Here is a 22,854-nt window from a genome sequence, read left to right on the forward strand (position 1 = left end):
TTTGCGAGCGATTGTTTTCCCGCCGTGGAGCTTTTATAAACGACACGCTGTCGCCTCTCTAAGCACGTGGCTGTGGCTGCTTGGGAGAATGTGCACAACGTTGGCTTGTGTCACAGTCAGGAAGCGTCCTCGCGCCAGCTGAGTGCAGCCGTGACAGGTCGGCCAGCCGCGGGCAGAGTGGAGCGAGACTCACCGTGGAGCTCCTCCACACAAAGGTGAGCGACCCCCCGCGCGACGGAGCGCAGCGGCGGGGTGTGGACGTGTCGCGGGTGAGCCTCCGACACGCACCGTATGAGGCGTTTTACCTGACGCTCGGAATGCTCAATGAAAACATCGCCGTCCTAGCTAGCTAGCACGCCCGCTAACTTGTACATATAGAGACACGCATGCGCTCTGAGCTTCAGTCCGCCGTTTTCAATTAACCGCCATAAGTTATATTAACTATATGTATCGGACCCGGCTCCGATTATTGCTTGTAACCGTTCCGGCGCTGTAGTTTTAATAGAAACGCTGGCATCAGGGTCAGCTGACGGGTCTCGTGATGCAGACTGAATCGCCTCTTTTTTGTGGTTTGCCGAGCAGAAACTCGATCGATATTACAGATTTTACGGTGTATTTTCTACTAAAACTGTCACCACGAAAAGCCGTTCGCTGCCGGTCCTTGACATTTACTTTGTAACGTTGCGGTAACGGTTAACGGCAGTTGGACGGTCTGTTGTCGCTCGTTGAGGACATTCAACGCCTCTCGGGTTGTCGTACGTCGGGTGACCATCAGGTATTTCACTCGTACTTCACGTCTTGCCACTTTTACTGTCACTCGACTCCACCATCGAGTTCTGATTGACATGTTGAACTCGTGTATGTTGACAGATCGAGAAACTTTAACGTTATACCACTTTACATATCGTTGGAAAAGTCACAATGAGATTTTTAAACCATGCTCCTGTTATGGTTTACACTTTACAGCACTATGCAATTATGACCCGCTAACAAAATGCGATACTTATGAAATGGTTTAACCTTCACATAGTTTGGTTACTTTTGATACCTAAAGTACTTTTAACTTTACATTTTGTTTTATTACAACTGTAGTATTTCTACAGTGTATTATTTATGCTTTGACTCCTAGGCTTAGGGGATCTAAATAAGATGTATTAAAAAAGAAATCGTTAAGCTGAGGCCCAAAGCTGCATTGACCCTCCAGCTGAAGGGCTTCCTCAGAGATCAACATGTCAGCTGAAATGTGATTTAAGGGCAGTTTTATTTGTCAGAGTGCAAATTGTAAGCACAATCATTTGCATAAGCAGAGGCGTATGGGTCTGTCTGCATTATGATCTTAAACCTTGCCATGTACATGTTTGCTGTAGGAATGGTTCACAAGACAATTCGCCTATGTTAACATTCCTGTTGCAGGAGAGTGTTAACAAATGAAAAGACGGAGGTCAGAGTTCACTGTTACTTCTCACCTTCTTTTGAGATACTTGTCAACTACTTTAATGCTCAGGAACTATTATGTTTTGTCATTTAGTATTTTTTTTTTTTTTTTGCACACACATTGATGTATTTTGCCAACCTTGTCAGATTATTCTAATCTGCAGTTTTAATAAATTCACCTAAACTCAAAATGAGTAAATCGGAGCCAAACTACTTGTGCTACCTTTTGAGCCGAACGGTTTCCTCTTGTCCTGTCAAAGTGGTCTTTCTGGCTAATTGAAATGGCGGCTTCAGGACAAGAGACATATTAACAACTTGAATGGAAAGATGATAACATGTTTGTTTGTTTTATCTCCAGGGTGGAGAGTGTAAAGTGAAGTCATGACTGATCAATTCAAGAGGGTAGGTAGTACATTCCTGAAGGTCATGTGGTTCCACGTGGCTGAGGGCCGTCGTATGTGAGGAAGCAGAGCACGAACTCTCGACCTCCCCCATGTTTCTTCTAATTGTTTCATAACTTTGCTGATTTTCATTTCTCTCTCAGTTGTAGAGGATCACCAGTGAACATGCCTTTGATACCAGTTGTGCCAGAAAACCACAGTCATGTTCTGGCCGAGTTTGACTGCCTCGATCCACTTCTGTCTGCTCTCCGTTTGGACTCGGGCCGGCTCAAGGTAGGTTTCACCATCACATGACTGAGTCAGTCTTGTAATTAAATCACACATGCATGATTTATAGTAGCTTATTAACTAATGTCTTTAAAGTATTTGAGAATGATTTAAAAAATACTGACAGTATGTTACTATTAACAGTCATTGGGTCCGCACCTCTTAAAATAGATTAAATTCCCAACAGCCACACTAAAGTTTACAGGAAGAGAAATGGTCTCGCCGATTATCTGAGTCTAGGAAGAAAAATGCAAATAAAAAATACTTTATTACCCATAAATTGTATAGCGATGTGAAAAGATGAATTAATTCACTGTCCTCTGTTTCACAGTGTACCTGTTTGGCAGTGTCAAGGAAGTGGCTCGCTTTAGGAACGTCAGCAGGAGGGTTGCACCTGATCCAGAAGGAGGGCTGGAAGCAAAGGCTCATCCTCACTCACAAGGTAATCTGTGACTAATGTGCATAATTACAGAATGTACTATTGGTCTGCTAATAACCGATACAGCTGCACTCACATCATGCGCTATTTTCCAGGAGGGGTCTATCACTGAGGTGGCATGTTGCCCTCATGACGAAGACTTTATCGCTGTTGCAACAAGGTTAGAGTCTCTTCAATAAGTAAAGAAGTCTATCTCTGTGTTGTGTTGCCTGTACGTTCACATTGTTGTCTGTGCTCCAGTCAGGGTCTGGTGGTGGTGTGGGAGCTGCAGCTGGAGCGACGGGGTCGTCCAGAGAGAGTCGGCGTGTCCTGGGAGCACAGAGGTCGGGCCATCTCTGCCCTCTGCTGGGACACCAGCGCACTTAGAGTTTTTGTGGGGGACACTGGAGGCAAGGTGTCCTTTCTCCGTGCAGGATCCTCCAAGATGGGCAAAGTAATGACCGCTGATTCAAAGTGCAGATACATATATATATGGTTTTGAAAAAGTTGAGGAACTTTCTCATTGACACACCAATGAAAAAGTGTTGTTATGTCTACATTACAAATGATACACAATGATGATTTTGGGGGCGTGGCTTTGGAGGGACGCCTGAAGAGATGGGCTGTCAGTGTGGCTAATTTGGCAACTCTAGATTTTGCAATTCTTTTTTTAACTCGTGCTGCTAGCTACTTTTATTGGCAACACTGGGCTGGGTTTTTGTTTGGATCTTTTCTTCAATACAGCTTACACTTGGTCGTTTCTCAAGATTAACAACCTCAGCCTTTAGATATCCAGAGCATGCCGGTAATTACTGCCTAAGAGTTTGTGGTTTTTGTTCTTTCACCTTTTGTGGGAATGATCCAGTGTCAGCCACCCCCTTGCTTTGTTCCAGTCATCTTTTACTGACCATATTTAACATATCCTCATTCATATAGATGCATACCTATTTGATATTGTTTTCTTTGTGTCTAGGGGTCAGCATTCGTTATCTTCCCTGTTCAGACCGTCACCACTGTGGACTCCAGAGTGGTTCAGCTCGGGTACCAAGATGGTCGCCTGCTGGTATCTTCCCTGACGCGCTGCTACCTCTGTGACACAGAGAGGTGAGTACTTGCTGCGTCTGTATAGGGAGAGAAACTCTCCCGCTGTGGACTAATTGTTAACAATTAAGTATTCTTTTATATTTGAATTAATTGAAATTATTAATATTTTATAATTGTATTAGGTCTGTATTTTTTGTCCTCTGTTATAAATGAAAAGAAAAAAGAGGTAATTAATGTAACTGTATCCCTGGGCTACTCTCAGCAGTGTTTTTTTCCCTCTGCTGCCTTCAGGGAGAAGTTCTGGCGTGTTGGAAACAAGGAGCGTGATGGGGAGTATGGAGCATGTTTTTTCCCTCAGAACAGGGGCTTATTGGTTGGTCAGCCCCCCCTGCTGTACTCTGCCCGGCCGGGGTCGCGAATATGGGAGGCCAGTTTTAATGGCGAGGTTCTGAGCACCCATCAGTTCAAACAGCCTCTGGCCTGTCCTCCTCTACCTCTCATCCCTTACAGGTACGGATTGTTCCCACTTTTAAATCTTCTGCTTCAAAAGGCAAATCTCCTCATTTCTCTTTTTTCTTCTTCTTTTTATTTGTTTCTTCTGTAACCTGCAGAGATGAGCCACAACATTACAACCCAGTGCAGAAGAGCCCCCAGTCAATCGCCTTCCAGAAACTGCTTTATTTTGGGTAATGTTAGTTCTAATTTACGTCTGATTATCTGAGTTTTTAGGCCCGCCAATATCTATTTCAATCATATGCGCATTATTGAATAAGAAGCAAATGTTTTGATTGCAAAAGACAAAACAAATGTCATATAATATAAGCAAGCAAGCCTGTTTCTTGACTAACTGTAGACTCTATTTTGATGTGTAGAGACCAAAACCTGCTGACCTGGACAGATTCAGCTGTTTATATCTTCACACCTCAGAACGGTCAAGTGCTTCTGTGGACTGAGGTCAAAGGTGTGTTTGTGCTGCTTCCTCCCAAAATAATGGTCCTTTGTAGTACTTACGCAAACATTTTATTCATAAACACATACAAGCTGTAAATATGTTGATATAGCACCACTTGTTGATAGTAATTACATGGAAAAAGGGTCACAATATTTAACCTGCATGGATCATGCAGTCCTTTTTGTTTCTGTTTAATTTTCTGTAAATTGCTCCAAACCGTCTCTCTGGTTTTGCAGACTTGCTGGATATTGCTGTCTACCGCAACGAGCTCTTCTGTCTCCATGGCAGCGGACGCCTGTCCCACCTCTCCCTGTTGTCTGCCGAGCGCTGTGTCGAGCGTCTGCTCCGGAGGGAGGCGTGGCCTCTAGCTGCTATGGTCTGCTGTATGTTCCAGCACACGATCACCACCAGCAGGGTAAGATGACCACGGCCGTGCTCACTGGCCTCGTCTCGTGCACGGTGTAACCGAGATACCAGACTCATCTGGGATAAGATATTTCTGGGAATTTCTGACTTCCTGTTTTCCCAAGGATAAAGCCCATTATTTCCCTGTGAACCTGAGATGTTTTACCTTGAATGACCGAACCATAAAATTAACCAAAAATGTGCACGGGCTAGATATGGTTCCAGCTCCCCCTCCTTGTGTTGACAATAAAGCATTTACAAAATTATTGCTCATCGTTCCTGTTTAATTTAGGCCAGGAAAGCAATTCCCATCGACCGCCTTGAACATCTCCGGTCCCAACTGAGCTCCAACACAGACCTGGAGCTGACTGGCCAGCTGGAGGAAGTCATCACTAAACTGGAGCCTTTGGACTCCGCCTCCAGCAGCCGAAGAAGTAGCATCTCCTCACATGTAAGTTTGAGTCACTTTCTGGAGAGGATTTCCAGGTTATGGCAACTACAATAACTGGTAGATGATTAGCACCCCACCTCCATTTACTTTACTCTTCTGTGGGACCCATTGAATCCTGTTGCCAAGGATACTATTCATTTAATGAAAGAAGAAGCTTGCCTCTGTGTCATTAGATTACATTGGTTGTAAGGTTAGGATTAGCAGGTTTTAGTATGCAGAATAATTGCACATCAGACTAAATAAATCCATCATGCTTTGAAAGCTTGTCATTCCATACATTTTAAATTCTATGAGCCTGCTGTAACTTCAGCACACAGCTTCTGTAAATCCTTACAAACCTACAATAAATGAGTGTGGTTGCTAATATGAGATCTCATTCTCCAGGAGAGCTTCAACGTGCTGGACTGTGGGATCTATCGCGTGATCAGCCGCAGAGGAAGTCAGTCGGATGAGGAGACGAGCTCCCTCATCAATCACTCCATGTCCGAGGAGGAGCGGCTCAAAGAGTTCAGCTTTGTGCAGGAGGATGATCAGGTGGATCCTGGTAAGAGATTGTTGGCTGTTAAATAAACAAATGCTTTCAATAAAAAGGACTGCAAGTCTAACGTACAAATTATATTTCACGTTTTTTTTTAACGGACAAATATAAATATGTTAATTAAACATATTTTCTAGGTCAATACATTGATTATTTATAATAACAGTTGTATTAATATCATAATAATAACCAGATGGAATCAAGTTGAATAGGATGATTCTTTATTTACTCGTTAATTTATTAAGACATCACACAAAAGTAATGGCTGCAAAAAGACTTGATGAGGATATTTTTGCATCTGAATAAATTTACACAAATACTGAAATAATAATGCAACGCTAAAACCACAATTTGAGCAAAACAGATGTATACAAACATAAAAAAAATATTCACATTTTCTTTTTTCACTCCTTGTTTTTTTTTCCTTTTCTGACTGACTCTCTCTCTCTCTTCTGTGTGAACACACACATTTATATACGTGTGTGTGTTTTCAGGAACAAACTAATTTTCTGCCTCTTCTCAGTTCAGTGTGAAAAGAGAGTGAACATTAATATAATTTATATCTACCACTCTATTAAAATACCTGAATAATCGAAAAAACAAAACATGAAGAAATATTGGCTATTTGGCGCTTCTATGCTTGTGACAATAATTTGACTGTTTATATACTCTTTATCTCTGTCATACTGATCATATGTACCGGCTTTTGACACTGCATTGTATGTCTGGCATTGAAATTAATTTGTTTTTTATTTGGAAAAACATCAAACCATTAAAACAATAATGTTCCAGTATCACTGGCTCTTCTGAATGATCACTCTGACATGTTTCACCATTACAATTGTCTCTTTGTCCCAAAGCTACTAATATCAAGTGTCTTGTCTGTTCCATTGTATCACACGTATATCACCATTTTGGTTATATATTGTTTTGCATTGTTTTGCATTTAATTCACGCTTTCCCGATAGTGGTGTCTGGCCGCGTTGCTCCATCTGCTTGCATTATGTCCTCTGCCTTCCATCATTCTCCTCCAGTACTCCATCCATCTGTGTTTGTCCTCTGGCTCTTGCCCCCATCTTGATTCAGATCCACAGAGCAGTGAGCGTTTGGAGGCCGAGCGATCTGAGCAAGGCCTGCACTTCCACCTCCCCCTCTCATTCCGCCCCAAACCCCCTCGCATCGCTCTGCAGGCTGTCAAAGACAGGTGAACATCCAGAGTGATAAAGGACAATACCAGACAGTGTCACAGCAGCCTCACAGGCACAATGCTGTCATCTTTGATGGCTTTTAATATTTGAAATGATTGTGCTTCTTGTCTCTGATGAGGACGGACACTCTTACAGTAACTATACTGATGTGCAGCTGTGCTTTTAGACGCCTTACTTCCACTTTTCACTGAAGACCTACATCTATTATTGTTCACATTGTTCATCCGTGTAGACGCATGAGGCAGGTTTCATTTCCACACACATTCAGTCATTTGACATGTGCAAATGTTATTACATCTGTTTGCCTTCCGGGTTATTAGATCTAATGGGATATTATTTCATTGGGAAAAGGTTTTTTTTTAATAGATTTTTTGTTTTTTCAGTGTTTCCAGTTTTGTTAAGAAGACGACTGAGAGGATCAACACCCTGCAGATGAACTCTGAGCTGTGGCAGCGGCCTGAATTCAAAGACAGCGGACATTCAGACACGTCAGCCTCCGCCTCCTACTCAGAGGAAATGGACAACGAGTAAGTTGAGAGCGGTAGAAGGACTAAAACCTCTTTCTACAGATGAGTTCACACGTGTTTTACGGTGCTTTGTCTTTTGGGCAAATTTCTTGTTTTAAATAGACGATTAAAAGTAAATCTGATAAAAGTGAATTATTTTTGTCGTCGTAGAGTTTATGACGAAATGCCAAACGCAGAGGCCGACACGCAGGAACTCCAATCGGCGACGGAGCGCGCTGTGTAAGTACTGTTCACCATTTTGATAGAACCCTGACTGCAAGAAGCCACTGCCTTTTTTGAGTAAGTACTGAACTTATATTTACACGTTACATTTTCCCAACGTCAGCTCCCAGATCCAAGATCCTCTGGTGCTACTGGATCCGGTCTGCCTGGGAGAAACTCTGCAGGAGTGGCTGGCGGTGCTGCAGCGAATACTCGGACCCGGAGAGCACAGGTCGGGAGAGGAGAGGTGGGATTATCTAAACTCCTGCTCAGAGCGACAAGAGGAGTCTTTGATGTCGTCAGGAGAACGCACAGAGAGCGTCACGGAGGAGAAGAAAGAAGAGTCTCGTGAGCTTGAAGAAAAAGAGGACCAGTGTGACTCCACTGAGAAGAAGACTGGGATTCCAAATGGGATCCCTCCAGAACCGGTTAGAGTGGTGTCTCCCAAACCGGTACCATCGGATCTACTGGCAAATCTCACCCAGCTGGCAACACTGTACGCAGAGATGAGGTGCTTCGGAAAGCAGCAGGATGAAGTCTTGGGTTGTACACCTTTCCTGCGCTCCTACTTCTTTCTGCTGGACCAAGAGCGCGTGAGGAGAATGTGTCTGCTGTGTCATCAGGATCAGCCGCAGGTGCAGAGCTCCTTCATCGAGGCCATGCTAGGTCAGAAGCTGATCCGTAAATCTATTTTTTTCTGTCAATTTCTTTTTCAAATTTTACAAATTCAGAAAGAAAGAAGTGTATATTTAAAAAATGTAAATCACACTTGAACAATATTCATATTGTTCATTCATAATTGCAGCTGTCTGTTGTTTGAAAAGATAAAAGAGATTAAATACAGAAGTTATTTTAAAAACAGGATCATATTTCGAGAGATTAGTGAAGGAAGGGTATTTAAACACCTGAAACGCTGATGAGTTTATTCATCATTGTGCAGCCTGTAGCTCAAAGGTCAAGCGGGGTCGTCCCTCAATCAAAGGAGCGAAGGTTCGGTCCCCCGGCTCTGCTCGCTCACGTTGATGTGTCCTTGGGAAACACACTTGACCCCACAGGCTGTTCCTACGGTGTGTGCATGTTGGTGGTGATGGGCAGGTGGCACCTTGCATGGTAGCCCCTGCCATCAGTGACTGGATGGGTCAGTGATGACATGTCGTGTTAAAGAGCTTCGAGGGGTCCATTTAAAAGCAAAGAGGATGTTATCGCGTCTCATCTTGTAGCTCAACATTTAAATCGGAGGTCCGTGCAGCTCTAATATTCTACTCGTTTAATCCTGAATAACAAAATGAAACGTTTGTCATTCTCTATAGATCTCACTCGGTCCAGTAAGGTGGTGGAGGTCATTCAGAGAGGAGATTTGATGAGATCACTGCGCAGTCTAAGAGAGCTGCAGCCCTGGAGTGCCCCTCCACTCCTTGCTCACTTGCACAGGTCAGTACACATATTTATTTCTAACACGGTCAGGATACTGACGTCAGAGTTGTGACGGAGTTGGTGAAGTGAGTTTGTTGTGATCCAGGCTGTATCAGAAGCACAGGGAGGCGGCTGTACGCTCGTTCACGCAGTTCTATCCCACGATAACTCCTGCTGATGTGATGACCATGGCTCAACAAGGCCACTTCCTGGCGTACCTGGATAATCTGGTGCAATCTCGAACTGAGGAGCACAGGTACATCCTTAATTTCATCTACTTGTCACAGACGGAAACAATACTTTGAACTCCTCGTGTTGTTGATGTTTACATTCTTTATTCTTCTTCTCTAGGTTGTCATTTCTGCAGAACCTTCTTGAACCGGAATCACTGAGACAGGATTGGCTGGAGCTGGCACTTACCCACGATGCCCCTCAACGCTGTGATACCCTGAGTCCCGATGGACAGCCCAGGTCTGGTCCTGTTGGTGTGGGGATTAATAATCCATTCGTGATCCTTTTAAGTCATTTATATTAAGGCCTAGAGAGTTTTCACTTTGAGATTATAAAACAAAGAGTTTTCTGAACAGATGTATTACCAATGCTACATTTCTCTGGATTCTTTTTGTCCGCAACAAGGTCAAATAATACTGTGACAGTAAAGCATAGGAATAAATGTAACCGTGAAGTCATGTGACTTGTGCTGCAGGTGGCATTCGCATCGCTTCAGTTGGGGTTATGGCCGCCTCCTGTCTCTCCTCATCCGTCTTCCAGCAGACCTGTCCTCCAAGCAGAAGATGGCAGAGACGTGTCGCAGTCACGGGTACTTAGAGTTATCCTTTGACCTAACAGTCAGCTATTTATGCCGTTTATGTTTGTGAGTTCACGTCTGTGTAATGCGTGTGTGTGCAGGTATTGGACGGGCTACATCTACCTCTGCTGTGAGCTGCAGTGTCGCAAAGAAGCGTTCAGCACCATCTGTCAGCTGGATGACATCCGCCTGCTGGAGGAAGCGGACGGTAACGCTCACACTTTCCGGCAGAAACAGAACGATCCTCTCTTAAAGTAACATTATGCAACAATTGTACCTTAAAATAACAGCTTGAAAAAAATTGTGCCGCTACAATGACTTTTAATATGGCGATTTGCGGCGCCGCCATTGCCATCGGGGGTCTGTGGGGAAATAACTCCACTATGTAGGATTCTGGGGCCGCCCGATCCGGGGCGGATGGACTTCGACCTGCTTTCTGTCAGTGATTACGCAATGTCATATAGTGCCAGTCCACGCTCGCAGCTACAGGATAAGGGCGAAGCAAGCAAAGTCTCTTGTAATGAATTACACGTTCCAATGTAAATTATGAATATGTAGCTTTTTGGTGTTGTCAACAATATTGTATTCGATCACACGTACTCCACATTCAAACATTTAGAAAACAACGTATATAGGCTGAAAACGCGATCGGTATTTCATCTAAACTAAATGTTGTCATTCTTTTGGTTATGTTAGCATTCATCTCCGATATCACAATGAATAAAACTATGCAGTCATATTTATGTTAAATCTTTGAATATTCTTACCTTATCGGTTGACATCATTTCTTGGTTTCTGACTTCGTCTGGTCATCAATACAAGTGTATGCGAGGCTGCATCTATCGTAACTGGGTATTTACGACTCTGAAGTAAACGTTAAATACTGAAGGGGTGCTCCAAGGGAAAAACTCCATAATGGGGCTTTAAGGGCTCAGCGGAGGGGTCATCATGACAGTGAATACAATGAGGTGCACTGCCTGGTCCAAACTATGATTCATCCTCTTTTGACGCCGTAGTTAAACATCAGTAGCATTCCAGGCACTTAATGATTTACTTTAGTGACACTGAATCACCCAAATGGAACACATGTTTGTTAAAAAGAAGGAAAACGACCCCATCACAGTCTCATGTGTGTCCCTTTGTTATGTTTCAGGTGTTGCGCCGCAGACCCTGGAAGAGTGGAGGCTCTTGATCCAGTTGTCTCAGCGATGCAGCAGTGAGGTCGACTCTGAGCCGGCCACAGGCGTGAACGGGAGCAGCCGGTCCAACGGCTCGGCAGGTCCTGGTGGAAAGATCAGCCCGGAGAACCTGACCCTGATGCTGGCCCGGACGGCCGGGCCTGACCGCGCCATGGCCGTCCTAGAGGAGTGCGGAGTGCAGGTGGTCCTCTCGCCTCACTCCAAACTGGTCTGTGAGCTTCTGAGAGTCACTGAGAAGAGGCAGAGGTGGGTCAGGGAGACGATGACCAAACTAGAATAAGAACACAAGTGTGAGATCCGTCGTGAGTGAGTGCGCCTCTGCGTCCGTCCACGGCTAATCTCGCATACTGCTCCAAACGGCAGAATACTGTGGGTGCTCATGTATAGCTGCATGCTCAAGATCCTCTTGTGGTTGCAGTGACTCAGACTTTCTCTTTTATTGCCGCTGTATATTACAGCTAACGGAAGTATCGGTCCGCACACAGCCGAGTGTAACGCCGCTGCTAACAGCTGACGTGTCTTCATACACGGCTAAATGCGTCGCCACCGCTCTGCCAGAAACTGGGTTATTCAGTGCCTTTTAGTTGGGCATCAACCTCACGGTTACATGTGTATCGTCTAAGGAGCGGCATAGACAACAATAGAAATCAACATTTATCCGTCGGAACCAAGACCCGTCGGTGTGACAGTATTCTTCTTGTGTTTTCTGTTTCAGAGCAATGATCCAGACAATGCTGGAGCGCTGCGATCGCTTCCTCTGGTCTCAGCACGCCTAGCGCTAACATCTCGAACACTGAACGTCTCCCAGTCACTGCTGCTGGCGCTGCAACTAAAGTTGTGCACTGTAACATTTGTGAAAGCTTCACAGCTTATATTAAGGTACATATCCTTCCTGTGAAAACAGTATTAACTTATTAACTCTACTTAAATGTGTCTTTTGCATGTAGAGGACACACATGAAGTGTCAACAATGTCAGTGAAATGTCCAACCAACTAATATGTGAATAAAAGTTGTCTGTATTTTATTTATTTTTTGTTTGTTAAACCGTTTTTTGTGAGCATGATGACGGGACAGCCTCAAAGCAGAGAACAAGCACAAGAGCGGTTTTAATGCAACCTGCAGATTCCTTAATTGTGTTTTTGTTTATTTCTGCACACTAGAAGCTTAACCCTTGTGTCGCCTTCGGGTCATATTGACCCGAAGGCGACACAAGGGTTAAATATTGAATCGGGTCAAAATGACCTGAAGGCAACACGAGGGTTAAACATGATTGCTTCTTTCTTGAAAAGATAATGTAATCCCATGTATCCAGACATATAGATAGTTGGGGTGTATTTATTGAGGTTGTGAGAGTTTTAAAGACCTAAAAGAATCCACATAACTAGAAGCGGGGAAGGCCTTTTATCTTCCTGTAGTTTAAGTATTTGTTTGAATTTTTCTTCTACATTTCAGGTCACATAAAGTGGATTATGGGTAATGGGGTTCAACAGAGATAATAATAATACCATTGTAATGAAATGGGCCTGATGACTCATTTGATGGTATCACACACCTGGTGCATCAAAGGGAAGATGCAGGCCGCCCGGTGCTTCACATTCGAGCTCTGAAGGAAACGGACACAACCCAACTTCACAGAGCTGTCTGCTCTTATTTCTATCCTCGCGCTGGTTCTTCAATCAATTCCCAGAATCCTCATCTTCCGTCTGACCCACCTGTCTGTGTCACTGGCACAGGGACGATCAGATTGAAGGTTTTGACGTGGCTAAGACGGACGCACTCGTAATGAAAATGAAAGATGTTCGTCACATGTCATTGTGAAATTCCATTTATCTGCTAAATAATAATAATAAATGAGACTCTTTTTAATCTGCTTTCAAAGTTTCATTATTATTACATATTTCATCAGCCTCTCAGTGTTTGGTTGATTGTGTCCACATCTACAATACCTCCTGGCAATATTCTCTCCAGGGATGGATAGAATTGTTACTTTGATTGAAATTATCCAAATTTGACAGATGGTTTTCATCATGAGGACAGAAGGACGTTTGATTTGAATGTTATTAAGTCGAGGCAGAGAGTCCAGTGTTTGATGTTGCCTTCCTGTCACCAGCAGGACAGATTAGAGGATTCTGCACATACCTGTTGGCTCGGCTGCAGGTGTATAAATGGCGACCTCGACGCTCGGGGATGAACACGCACCGCTTGACCGCCGAGATAAGTCATGGTCAGTGGTCAGTAGTGGCAGAAAACTATGAGCGTGATTAGTTTTCTAAACCTGAAGCTACTCCTTTCTGCACGGATTTAACCGTTTTAATGTTCGAGATGGACGCAGCACTCGGGGTGAGCTTCATTTGTTTCCTTCCTAATTTAATAGAATAAAGTAGTTGTTACGGTATTGAGTCAGGCGTGTTCTGGCTTCAGGTGTCGGCCTCTCTGCTCAGACTGGCTCTCCTGCTCTCCTTCCCTGAGCACGCTTCTCTCAACACCTCGGGTAGGAGTTCTGGTTTATTAATATTGATGAGACCAGATGCTTTTCTAGAGTTTTTCTTTACTGCATCTATGTTTTCCGTCGTGGTCATGTCAGGAAGTGTGTATCCAGGATCTGAGTTTGTGAAGGAGGCCCTTGAGAGGGCGACTGAGCTGACTGATGCCGCGTACGCACGCGCCAGTGATAGGTACACATGACTGGACCACTGTGGACATATTCCACACCCACTGCAAAGCATACATCATCATGTTACATGTGTGCAGCTTTGTTTTTACGAAACGCTAACAATGTTTCCAGGGCGAAGAAGTCTCTGTCTGAAGGCGCTCTGAGACCCAGTGACCTGCTGGCTCAGTTCAAACAGACTGAAGCCAGGACCAGGACTCAGATCATGGCTGCAGAACTGTTGGACAACACCGTGGAGCTGATCAGAGAGATGGTGTACACGCACACAATGGTGCAGCCCGACCCCCGGGGTACGGAGCAGCAACAGCACACAACACCGGAGGTGTTTCAGCACCTTTGTGGCTACCAGTACCACAACCAGTACTAATCTTACCTTACTTTGGCTTTCAGGATGCGTGGGCTACAAATAACCTTCTTCTTTTTGTTCTTTAATTTATCCTCATATAATGCATCCAACATGTTCTCATATACACTGTCGGAAAACTGTTACGTTTTCAGCTGGTTTAGAGGAACCTAAGTTTAATCTCATGGAGCCACACACAAATCAGAAGTCGTTTACATTTTGTAAATGTTTGTACACTGTTTCAAAAAGTAAACTGAAATATTAATTAAGTGAGCAAAATATAATAGTAAAATATTCTGGAGCCCAATGGAGGAGAATCAAGCCATTGGACGTACAAACTCACAGAAGACGTCAGGATCACGTTGATTCAAATAGATGTGTCATCTGACAGAAGGAAGAGCAAATGATACCATCTGACTAACCACTCCAAACAAGTTAAAGTTGTTTTTTAAATGTTCTTCTAAATATTATATTATTCGTATGACTTACACTACCGTTCAAACGTTTGGGGTCACTTAGAAATGTCTTTATTTTTCAAAGAAAAGCACTGTTTTTTCAATAAAGATAACATTAAATTAATCAGAAATACACTTTGTTAATGTGGTAAATGACTATTCTAGGTGGAAACGTCTGGTTTCTAATTAAATATCTCCATAGGTGTATAGAGGCCCATTTCCATCAACTATCACTGCAGTGTTCTAATGGTACATTGTGTTTGCTAATCGCCTTAGAAGACTAATGGATGATTAGAAAACCCTTGTGCAATTATGTTAGCACAGCTGAAAACAGTTATGCTGGTGATATAAGCTATACAACTGGCCTTCCTTTGAGCTTGAAGTTTGAAGAACAAAATTAATACTTCAAGTATTCATCATTATTTCTAACCTTGTCAATGTCTTGACTATATGTTCTATGAAATCTTCAATTCATTTGATAAATAAAAGTGTGAGTTTTCATGGAAGACACACAATTGTCTGGGTGACCCCAAACTTTTGAACGGTAGTGTACATGTTGTGTTAACTCTATGTTCCCAAAGAGCTGCTGAGTGAAGGAGACATGGAGACTCTCCTGCAGGTGACCGGCTGCTCCGCTGAGCTGCAGAGACCCAGCTGTGCCACCGGCTGTCTGTCCGAGCGCTACAGGTCCATCACAGGAGAGTGCAACAACAGGTCAGTGCTCACGCAACAGAACACATGTAACCACAGAGCAGGGCTGTCTTATAATATATGTTGTTGTTGTTGTTGTTGTTGGTGTCGTTTTGATAACTATGTCTGTTGTGTTTTTTGTCCTGTTAAGACACAATCCCAGATGGGGGGCTGCAAACATCCCCTATTCCCGCTGGCTGCCGGCAGAGTACGAGGACGTGTGGGGGATGCCCAGAGGCTGGGACCCCGAGCACACCTACCATAACGCCAGTCTGCCTCCAGTAAGAGTCGCGCAGCAGCCCGCCGCCGGCCTCTGGCCCGTCGCCTGCCGTCATGTAAACCCTCCTCTGGTGTCCAGGTGCGGCTGGTGTCTCAGGAGGTGCTGTTCACTCACAATGACAACATCTCTTTGGACTCTACTCTCTCCCACCTGCTGGTGGAATGGGGTCAGTGGGTCGACCACGACGTGGTGCTGACCCCTCAGAGCCCCAGTACATCCGCCTTCAGGAGCGGAGCTGACTGCACACGCACCTGCACCCGGGACACGCCCTGCTTCCCCATACAGGTAACCTTCACTATCAGCTGCTCCTCAGTTGTGTTTGGGCTTGATGATCCTGCATCTTTATTTATCTTCAAAGAAATGTGTGTCGCCAAGATGCTTGATATCAGAATCTAAATCAGAATCAGAATCAGAAACATTTATTTGCTTTGTCTGTTAGACACACAAAGAATTTGACTTGGCGGCTGGTGTTTACATTAGACAGACAAACAAATCAACAACAATCAACAGTCAACATAGTGCAACAATTTAAACATAACATTTACAATTGTATAAGATCAAATAAATCAAATAAATCTGTCCATGAGGGTCAGTATATATATATTTATATATATATATATATATATATATATATACAAATAAGTATGTGAATTGTTTAAAGTTTCCATAAATGCACACAGTAACATTAAAGAAAAAAGGAAATATAATTAACCACTTGTAATGTTGTAAATCACAAACAATGAATACGTTATACAACAAGCTGTTTTCTCACAATATTATAATAAAAAAATATTTTACTGGTTAAACAAGAATATTAGTTTTCTCCTCAGCTTCCTCGATAAAACCACATCACCTCTCTCCCCAGATCCCTCTGTCAGACCCTCGTCATGGCGTCCAGAGTTGTATGCCTTTCTTCCGCTCCGCTCCCAGCTGTGTTGCTGGAGTCCCGACTCGTAGCCGCCGCGAGCAGCTCAACGCCATCACCTCCTTCGTCGACGCCAGCATGGTGTACGGCAGCTCCGCTGGTCTGGCCTCGACTCTGAGAAACCGCTCATCTCCTCTGGGCTCCATGACCCTCAACTCGCAGCACTCAGACCAGGAGCTGGCCTACATGCCCTATCTGCCCCGCCGGCAGGCTCACCTGGACCCCTGCGGCCCCCGAAACTCCATCACCTCAGGGCCATCGGAAAGATCCCGGCAGCAGGAGAACACCACCTCCTGTTTTCAAGCTGGTGAGCGAGTCCATGTGAAGAGTTGTCTTTTCTCTGCCTCGGCGGAGCTTTTGTTGATGGTTTATGTTTCACAGGAGACTCCAGAGCGAATGAACATCTGGGCATGATTGCGCTACACACACTCTTTCTGAGAGAGCACAACCGGCTGGTCAAAGAGCTGCATCTGCTCAACCCTCGCTGGAGCCCAGACACACTTTATCAGGAGGCCCGCAAGATCATGGGCGCCATTCATCAGGTGTCTCCGGCAGCTTCTATGAGTTCACTTCGACCTACATGAGCGCTCCAAGCACTCTGACCTTCTTTTGATGTTTCCAGATCCTAACGTGGGAGCACTACCTGCCGCGGGTCCTCGGTGAAAGCGCCATGTCTCGTCTGCTGCCTCCTTATAAGGGATATGATCCGGAGGTGGATCCCAGCATTGCTAACGTCTTTGCAGCGGCTGCATTTCGTTTTGCCCACGTCACCGTGCAGCCGGTGGTGACCAGGCTGGGGCCGGGGTACACCACCAACCCCCAGCATCCTCAGCTGCCTCTGCATCACTCACTGTTTGCCTCTTGGAGGGTCGTGCAGGAAGGTAAAACTATATGATGATGTCATATATAACTCAAATGACATACAATTTACATATCTGATCTGTTTCTCACGTTTTTTCTCCTGGCGTGTCAGGTGGTATAGACCCTGTACTGCGCGGCCTGTTGCTATCTCCGGCAAAGCTGCAGACTCCAGGTCAGATGATGGTGGAGGAGCTGACAGAGAGACTGTTTCAGGCACAGGGAGGGATGCCTCTGGACCTCGGGGCCCTTAACCTTCAGAGGGGCCGGGATCACGGCCTGCCTGGTACCAGGTTTCTTTCTTCTGGCACAGTACAGTGTTTTACCATCACGATAGCTATTTTTACATTACAGCTTAGTAATAACATGGTTATAGTGTAGTAATAGTTTGAATGTAAAGAGGCAATAATTATTTAACACCATGTAATCAAACATTACAAGTAATAACTAGGTAATAGCAAGTATTTACAATTTGTATATCATGGTAATATTAGACTGGAATTTTAAAAAGTGTAATAATGTGGAACACATTTAAAGATATTAGTTAACAGGTTGATATTATGAACGTAATTCCTTTCAAATCCTGGAAACATTCTTAAAAGTCAACATTGGTTATTATCTGATTATAATTGTTTTTCATTGGTTTGGGAGAATGTCATAAATATTTTGTAACACAATACTATGAAATTTTATTTAAAAAACTCATTGTATAGTAAACTATAAACATTTCATATGTCAGAATATAATATGTCAAAATAAAGTATGTCATAACAATGTCATAAACATAATTGTATAGTATGCCATTAAATAGTATTATGTCATAAAAATGTAATATAGTATGTCATAAAAGTGTCATAGAAATGGATTTTAAAAGTCACATAACAGTATGCCAAAAAAAAGTGTATAGTTTGTGTAAAAACAATTATTTATGATGTCATAAAAATATGCGACTCACAAGGTTAAAACGGGGCCAACATCACAGGATGGGACACATTGAGTCAACATGCACATCAGCAGGACGATGAACTAAAAACACCAAACAGTGGACAACTGTCATTCAGGGTGTCTAAATGTCCGCCCTGGAAAGTTTGGTTGATCCATGAACCGGTTCCACATGTAGGAATGTGTTTTAGTGGTTGCTCCACAAATCCAGTATCAGATGTTTGAATAAACATTGCATGTTAGTTCAGAAACAAAGTTGTTAAGAGTCCGTAGTCAGCCTTTAAATACAGGATGCTGTATCTGCTCAAGTAGAACGTTGCCACAGGTGAACCGTGTCCATTTATTCAGATGTTTATCTGTGTTTATGTCTCATGTAATTGAAACCCGGTATTTGATGCTCTCCTTCTCCTCTCACCCCATCAGGGTACGGCTCATGGAGAAGGTCCTGCGGACTCTCTGTTCCCGATACGACATCCGAACTGGCCGAAATTCTGAGCAACTTCACGTTGGCTCGCAAACTCCAGCTCCTGTACGGGACGCCTCACAACATCGACGTGTGGGTCGGGGCCATCTCTGAGCCCGCTCTCCCAGGAGGCCGAGTCGGACCGCTGCTCTCCTGCCTGCTGGCGAGACAGTTCAGAGCGCTGAGGGACGGGGACAGGTGATACCGAATCCTCCGATGTAACATCATGACCTTTAAAAAGCAAGAAGAGACATCTGAAATTGTCTTTTGTCCCCCCCAGCTTCTGGTGGGAGAGGGAAGGAGTGTTCACCGGCACCCAGAGGAGACGCCTCCACGGCGTCTCTCTGTCCCGGGTCATTTGTGACAACAGCCACATCACTCATGTCCCAGCTGACCCGTTCTCACGGACCGAAAGCCCGGAGGACATGCTGGCATGTTCGCACCCCCTGGTCCCCCACCTCGACCTCAGCCCCTGGAAAGAAGCAGACACAGGTGAGGAAGTTGAAAAGAAAACAATGTGCTGTCAGGTTTGTCTTGTGTTGTCACGACGTCTGGCCTCTCTTCCAGATCCCAGCTGTGGTCTGATACCCAGGATTCATTCTGGCTACTCTTTGCTCTGCGACTCTATAATTCTGTATCAGTGTCACTCTGGTTTCATACTGCTGGGATCTTCATCCATCAGCTGTGACCCGAGCAGCCAGCAGTGGAGCCCCACCCCCCCCACCTGTCAAGGTATGGAGACGAAAGCCTGGTGACGAGGCTGGACTCGATAATAAGGGTACAGAGTTACAATATCAGTTTTAGGACTAGTGCAGCAAAATATGGTAAATGTGTTACAAATCACATTCAACGAAACCTCATGATGGTGATCTTTGAAAACATAATCAGCAAAACGAGCTCCATTCATAAGGTGTTCTGGAGCTTTTGATCTCATCACATGGTCTTCCTTAGCAGATTGGAGTTTTCCTAGATGTTATGAAATTCTAGTATTTCTATTTCTCTGAGCACTTAAGTGGCTTTTTATCAACACTGGTCTTAAATTTGGCGTATGTGGTTAGGTCTTTCCTTTGGAAACAGAAGTCGACAAAATAATCTCAACACAAGGTTCAAGCTCAGTCCGGAAGCCGACGTGTAGATGTCCTCAAATGAGATCAAAAGCTCCAGGAGAGCTTCTAAATTAATCTAGAGGTGAAATTACTTCAACTATTGTGTTTTTGTGAGAAAACCAGCCATTAAATGCATGTGTCATTACCTTCGCATTGAAAATGCCGGAAGGTTATGTTTTGATCGCCGTGTATTTATTTATTACCTTCGCATTGAAAATGCCGGAAGGTTATGTTTTGATCGCCGTGTATTTATTTATTTATTTATTTGTATGCGTGTTATTCGCAAATCTCAAAAAGTATTTAACCGAATCGCATGAAATTTGGTGGGATGATTGTTTATTATCCGGGGACCAGTTGATTAGATTTTGGGATCGATCGGGTCAAAGGTCAAAGGTCATGAACAGGTCAAAATCTTTCGCAGAACTCAAAAAGTATTGAACCGAATCGCATGAAATTTGGTGGGATCATTGTTTATTATCCGGGGACCAGTTGATTAGATTTTGGGATCGATCGGGTCAAAGGTCAAAGGTCATGAACAGGTCAAAATCTTTCGCAGAACTCACAAAGTATTGAACCGAATCGCATGAAATTTGGTGGGATGATTGTTTATTATCCGGGGACCAGTTGACTAGATTTTGGGATCGATCGGGTCAAAGGTCAAGGTCAAAGGTCATGAACAGGTCAAATCTTCTTGAATCACATGGAATTTGGTGGGATGATTGGTTATTATCCGGGGACCATTTGATTAGATTTTGGGATCAATCGGGTCAAAGGTCAAGGTCATGGAAAGGTCAAACTCTTTTTTTACCATAGCACGATACATTTTTGTCCAATTGGCATGCAACTAATGCCAAAATTTTCATAATTCAATGCCCAATCTTGTGATATGCGAAGGTATGCGCTCTACCGAGTGCCCATTCTAGTTTATTTATTACCTTCGCATTGAAAATGCCGGAAGGTTATGTTTTGATCGCCGTGTATTTATTTATTTATTTATTTGTATGCGTGTTATTCGCAAAACTCAAAAAGTATTGAACCGAATCGCATGCAATTTGGTGGGATGATTGTTTATTATCCGGGGACCAGTTGATTAGATTTTGGGATCGATTGGGTCAAAGGTCAAGGTCAAAGGTCATGAACAGGTCAAATCTTCTTGAATCACATGGAATTTGGTGGGATGATTGGTTATTATCCGGGGACCATTTGATTAGATTTTGGGATCAATCGGGTCAAAGGTCAAGGTCATGGAAAGGTCTAAATCTTTTTTTTACCATAGCACGATACATTTTTGTCCAATTGGCATGCAACTAATGCCAAAATGTTCATAATTCAATGCCCAATCTTGTGATATGCGAAGGTATGCGCTCTACCGAGTGCCCGTTCTAGTTGATAGTTTTTATGCCTGATTTTTGCAGATATTAATGAATGTGAAGAACAAACTTCTGTCTGCTCACACAACCTGGAGTGTCTCAACATCCCAGGGTCCTTTATTTGCTCAGGTTGGTTCACTTGATTTTCCTTCTTTTGGCACATTTGGTGCCTGTTGGACATTTGGTGCAGAATGCTTTTGTTGTTTTGAAAAGTAGATAAATTCCTCCTGACATAAATTGCTGAGTCATTGAAACATGCACAACATAAAAACATCTTTCTCCTGGTCCTGATCCAGAACCCTCCTCGCTGTCCGTCGTCTCCGCCGTGGTGGTGGTGATCGGTGGCGTGGCGGCTCTGCTGGTGTTCATGTTCTGCTGTCGAAGGTAAGACACCGAGCGGTGCAAACCGACTGAATGGGTCCAGGCTGATTTGTTATTGTATACAAACACTAGAGGAATGCCTCTATAATATGTGGAGGGCCCAGATCAGATCTTAAAAACAACGATTAAATCCCAGTGGAGGACCAAGTCGTCAGATCCTTAGCGTGTAACATCGGTATCTCTCAACCCGGAACCTCTTTCCCCGCGTCATGTGTCATGTGTCTAAGTGACGGATGGGGAGAACCATTTATTAGATGGACCCAGTATTCAGGGATAACTCTGGAAGTGGCACCATGAGACAAGCTGCTCTCGTTGGCCATCGGGGTGGACGGCTTCGTGTCCGACAACATGAAGATGACCCTCCAGAAATAATATTATGTTTTTCTTTACCTTTCGCTTGGTCTGGTCTGTTATTCACAAGTAATCTATATATTTAGCCATTTAAATCGTTAAGATAACACTAAGCAACACTCTCTGTACTCCAACTGCTGCCCAGCACTCACATTTACACCAGTCAGAATATAAATGAGTTAATAATAATACTGCGCAAATGTGCATGTTGCATTTCACTGATGAAGATGTTTCAGGTTGTGCTCATTTCAACACAAAGAAATAAAAGGAAACCATAAATAAAAACTTTAATACATTGTAATGTAAAAAGTAACTAATTGGAACTGAGACAAATTCCACCACTTCTAAAGTCATACAAGTTTCTTTCCCCCTTGTAACATAACAGATGTTTAAGTGAAATATGAATAACCAAAAAATCTCTTTTGCAGATATTTTCCCAAGAAAGAAGAGTCGGTGAATGCTGGATGCTGCCAGGAGAAACGTTAAAGAGTTTGTACTAATGTTCTTTTAAAGCATGTTATTTGATCTTATACGATCTTTATTATTTTAAGTTGCACATGTATTAATCTTTGCACTTTCTGTGTATTTTGTCTTGTTAACGTTCAACACGAAGGCTAGCCGTGTCCCTGCGGTTGATCATTGTAGAGAACTAGTTTGCACCTGTAACAGACAGGATCATGTGATCAGGTGTTGACCTCAGACTACACATTATGTCACGGACCGATCCGAGTCAAACTCTTTAGTGGTTGTAA

The 22,854-nt window shown here is 43.7% G+C and overlaps 2 protein-coding genes across 8 annotated transcripts; both read left to right on the forward strand.

Annotated features, from left to right (window-relative positions):
* Positions 1–64: 64 nt before the first annotated feature.
* On the forward strand, positions 65–13,453 carry hps5 (HPS5 biogenesis of lysosomal organelles complex 2 subunit 2). 5 transcript variants are annotated; one of them, XR_008832098.1, is made up of 25 exons: positions 65–215; positions 1,793–1,836; positions 1,979–2,108; positions 2,434–2,544; positions 2,637–2,701; positions 2,782–2,974; positions 3,494–3,624; positions 3,856–4,074; positions 4,176–4,250; positions 4,437–4,525; positions 4,753–4,931; positions 5,214–5,372; positions 5,757–5,916; positions 6,997–7,114; positions 7,502–7,645; positions 7,796–7,864; positions 7,971–8,512; positions 9,157–9,277; positions 9,366–9,515; positions 9,611–9,730; positions 9,966–10,079; positions 10,169–10,275; positions 11,221–11,512; positions 11,982–12,145; positions 13,378–13,453. XR_008832098.1 is itself a non-coding variant. In XM_056417241.1 (24 exons), exons 3-24 carry the CDS (start codon positions 2,001–2,003, stop codon positions 12,040–12,042), a joined length of 3,327 nt encoding a protein of 1,108 aa, XP_056273216.1. In that variant the 5' UTR covers positions 65–269; positions 1,793–1,836; positions 1,979–2,000; the 3' UTR covers positions 12,043–13,133. The 5 variants fall into 5 exon arrangements, 3 of the variants coding, with proteins under 3 accessions (XP_056273216.1, XP_056273214.1, XP_056273215.1); XR_008832099.1 differs by lacking the exon at positions 13,378–13,453 and adding an exon at positions 12,720–13,133; XM_056417241.1 differs by lacking the exon at positions 13,378–13,453 and having other exon boundaries at positions 65–269; positions 11,982–13,133.
* Positions 13,416–22,725, forward strand: epx (eosinophil peroxidase). 3 transcript variants are annotated; one of them, XM_056417260.1, is made up of 17 exons: positions 13,416–13,491; positions 13,689–13,758; positions 13,852–13,942; positions 14,053–14,228; positions 15,318–15,450; positions 15,578–15,707; positions 15,785–15,991; positions 16,572–16,938; positions 17,013–17,173; positions 17,254–17,512; positions 17,605–17,775; positions 18,855–19,092; positions 19,175–19,386; positions 19,462–19,626; positions 21,416–21,499; positions 21,667–21,754; positions 22,531–22,725. In XM_056417260.1, exons 1-17 carry the CDS (start codon positions 13,489–13,491, stop codon positions 22,586–22,588), a joined length of 2,613 nt encoding a protein of 870 aa, XP_056273235.1. In that variant the 5' UTR covers positions 13,416–13,488; the 3' UTR covers positions 22,589–22,725. The 3 variants fall into 3 exon arrangements, with proteins under 3 accessions (XP_056273235.1, XP_056273234.1, XP_056273236.1); XM_056417259.1 differs by lacking the exon at positions 13,416–13,491 and adding an exon at positions 13,523–13,607; XM_056417261.1 differs by lacking the exons at positions 13,416–13,491; positions 21,416–21,499; positions 21,667–21,754; positions 22,531–22,725 and adding an exon at positions 13,523–13,607 and having other exon boundaries at positions 19,469–19,561.
* The last annotated feature ends 129 nt before the right edge of the window (positions 22,726–22,854 follow it).

The sequence above is a fragment of the Pseudoliparis swirei genome, chromosome 6, assembly GCF_029220125.1.
Source record: "Pseudoliparis swirei isolate HS2019 ecotype Mariana Trench chromosome 6, NWPU_hadal_v1, whole genome shotgun sequence".
Lineage (NCBI taxonomy): Eukaryota > Metazoa > Chordata > Actinopteri > Perciformes > Liparidae > Pseudoliparis > Pseudoliparis swirei.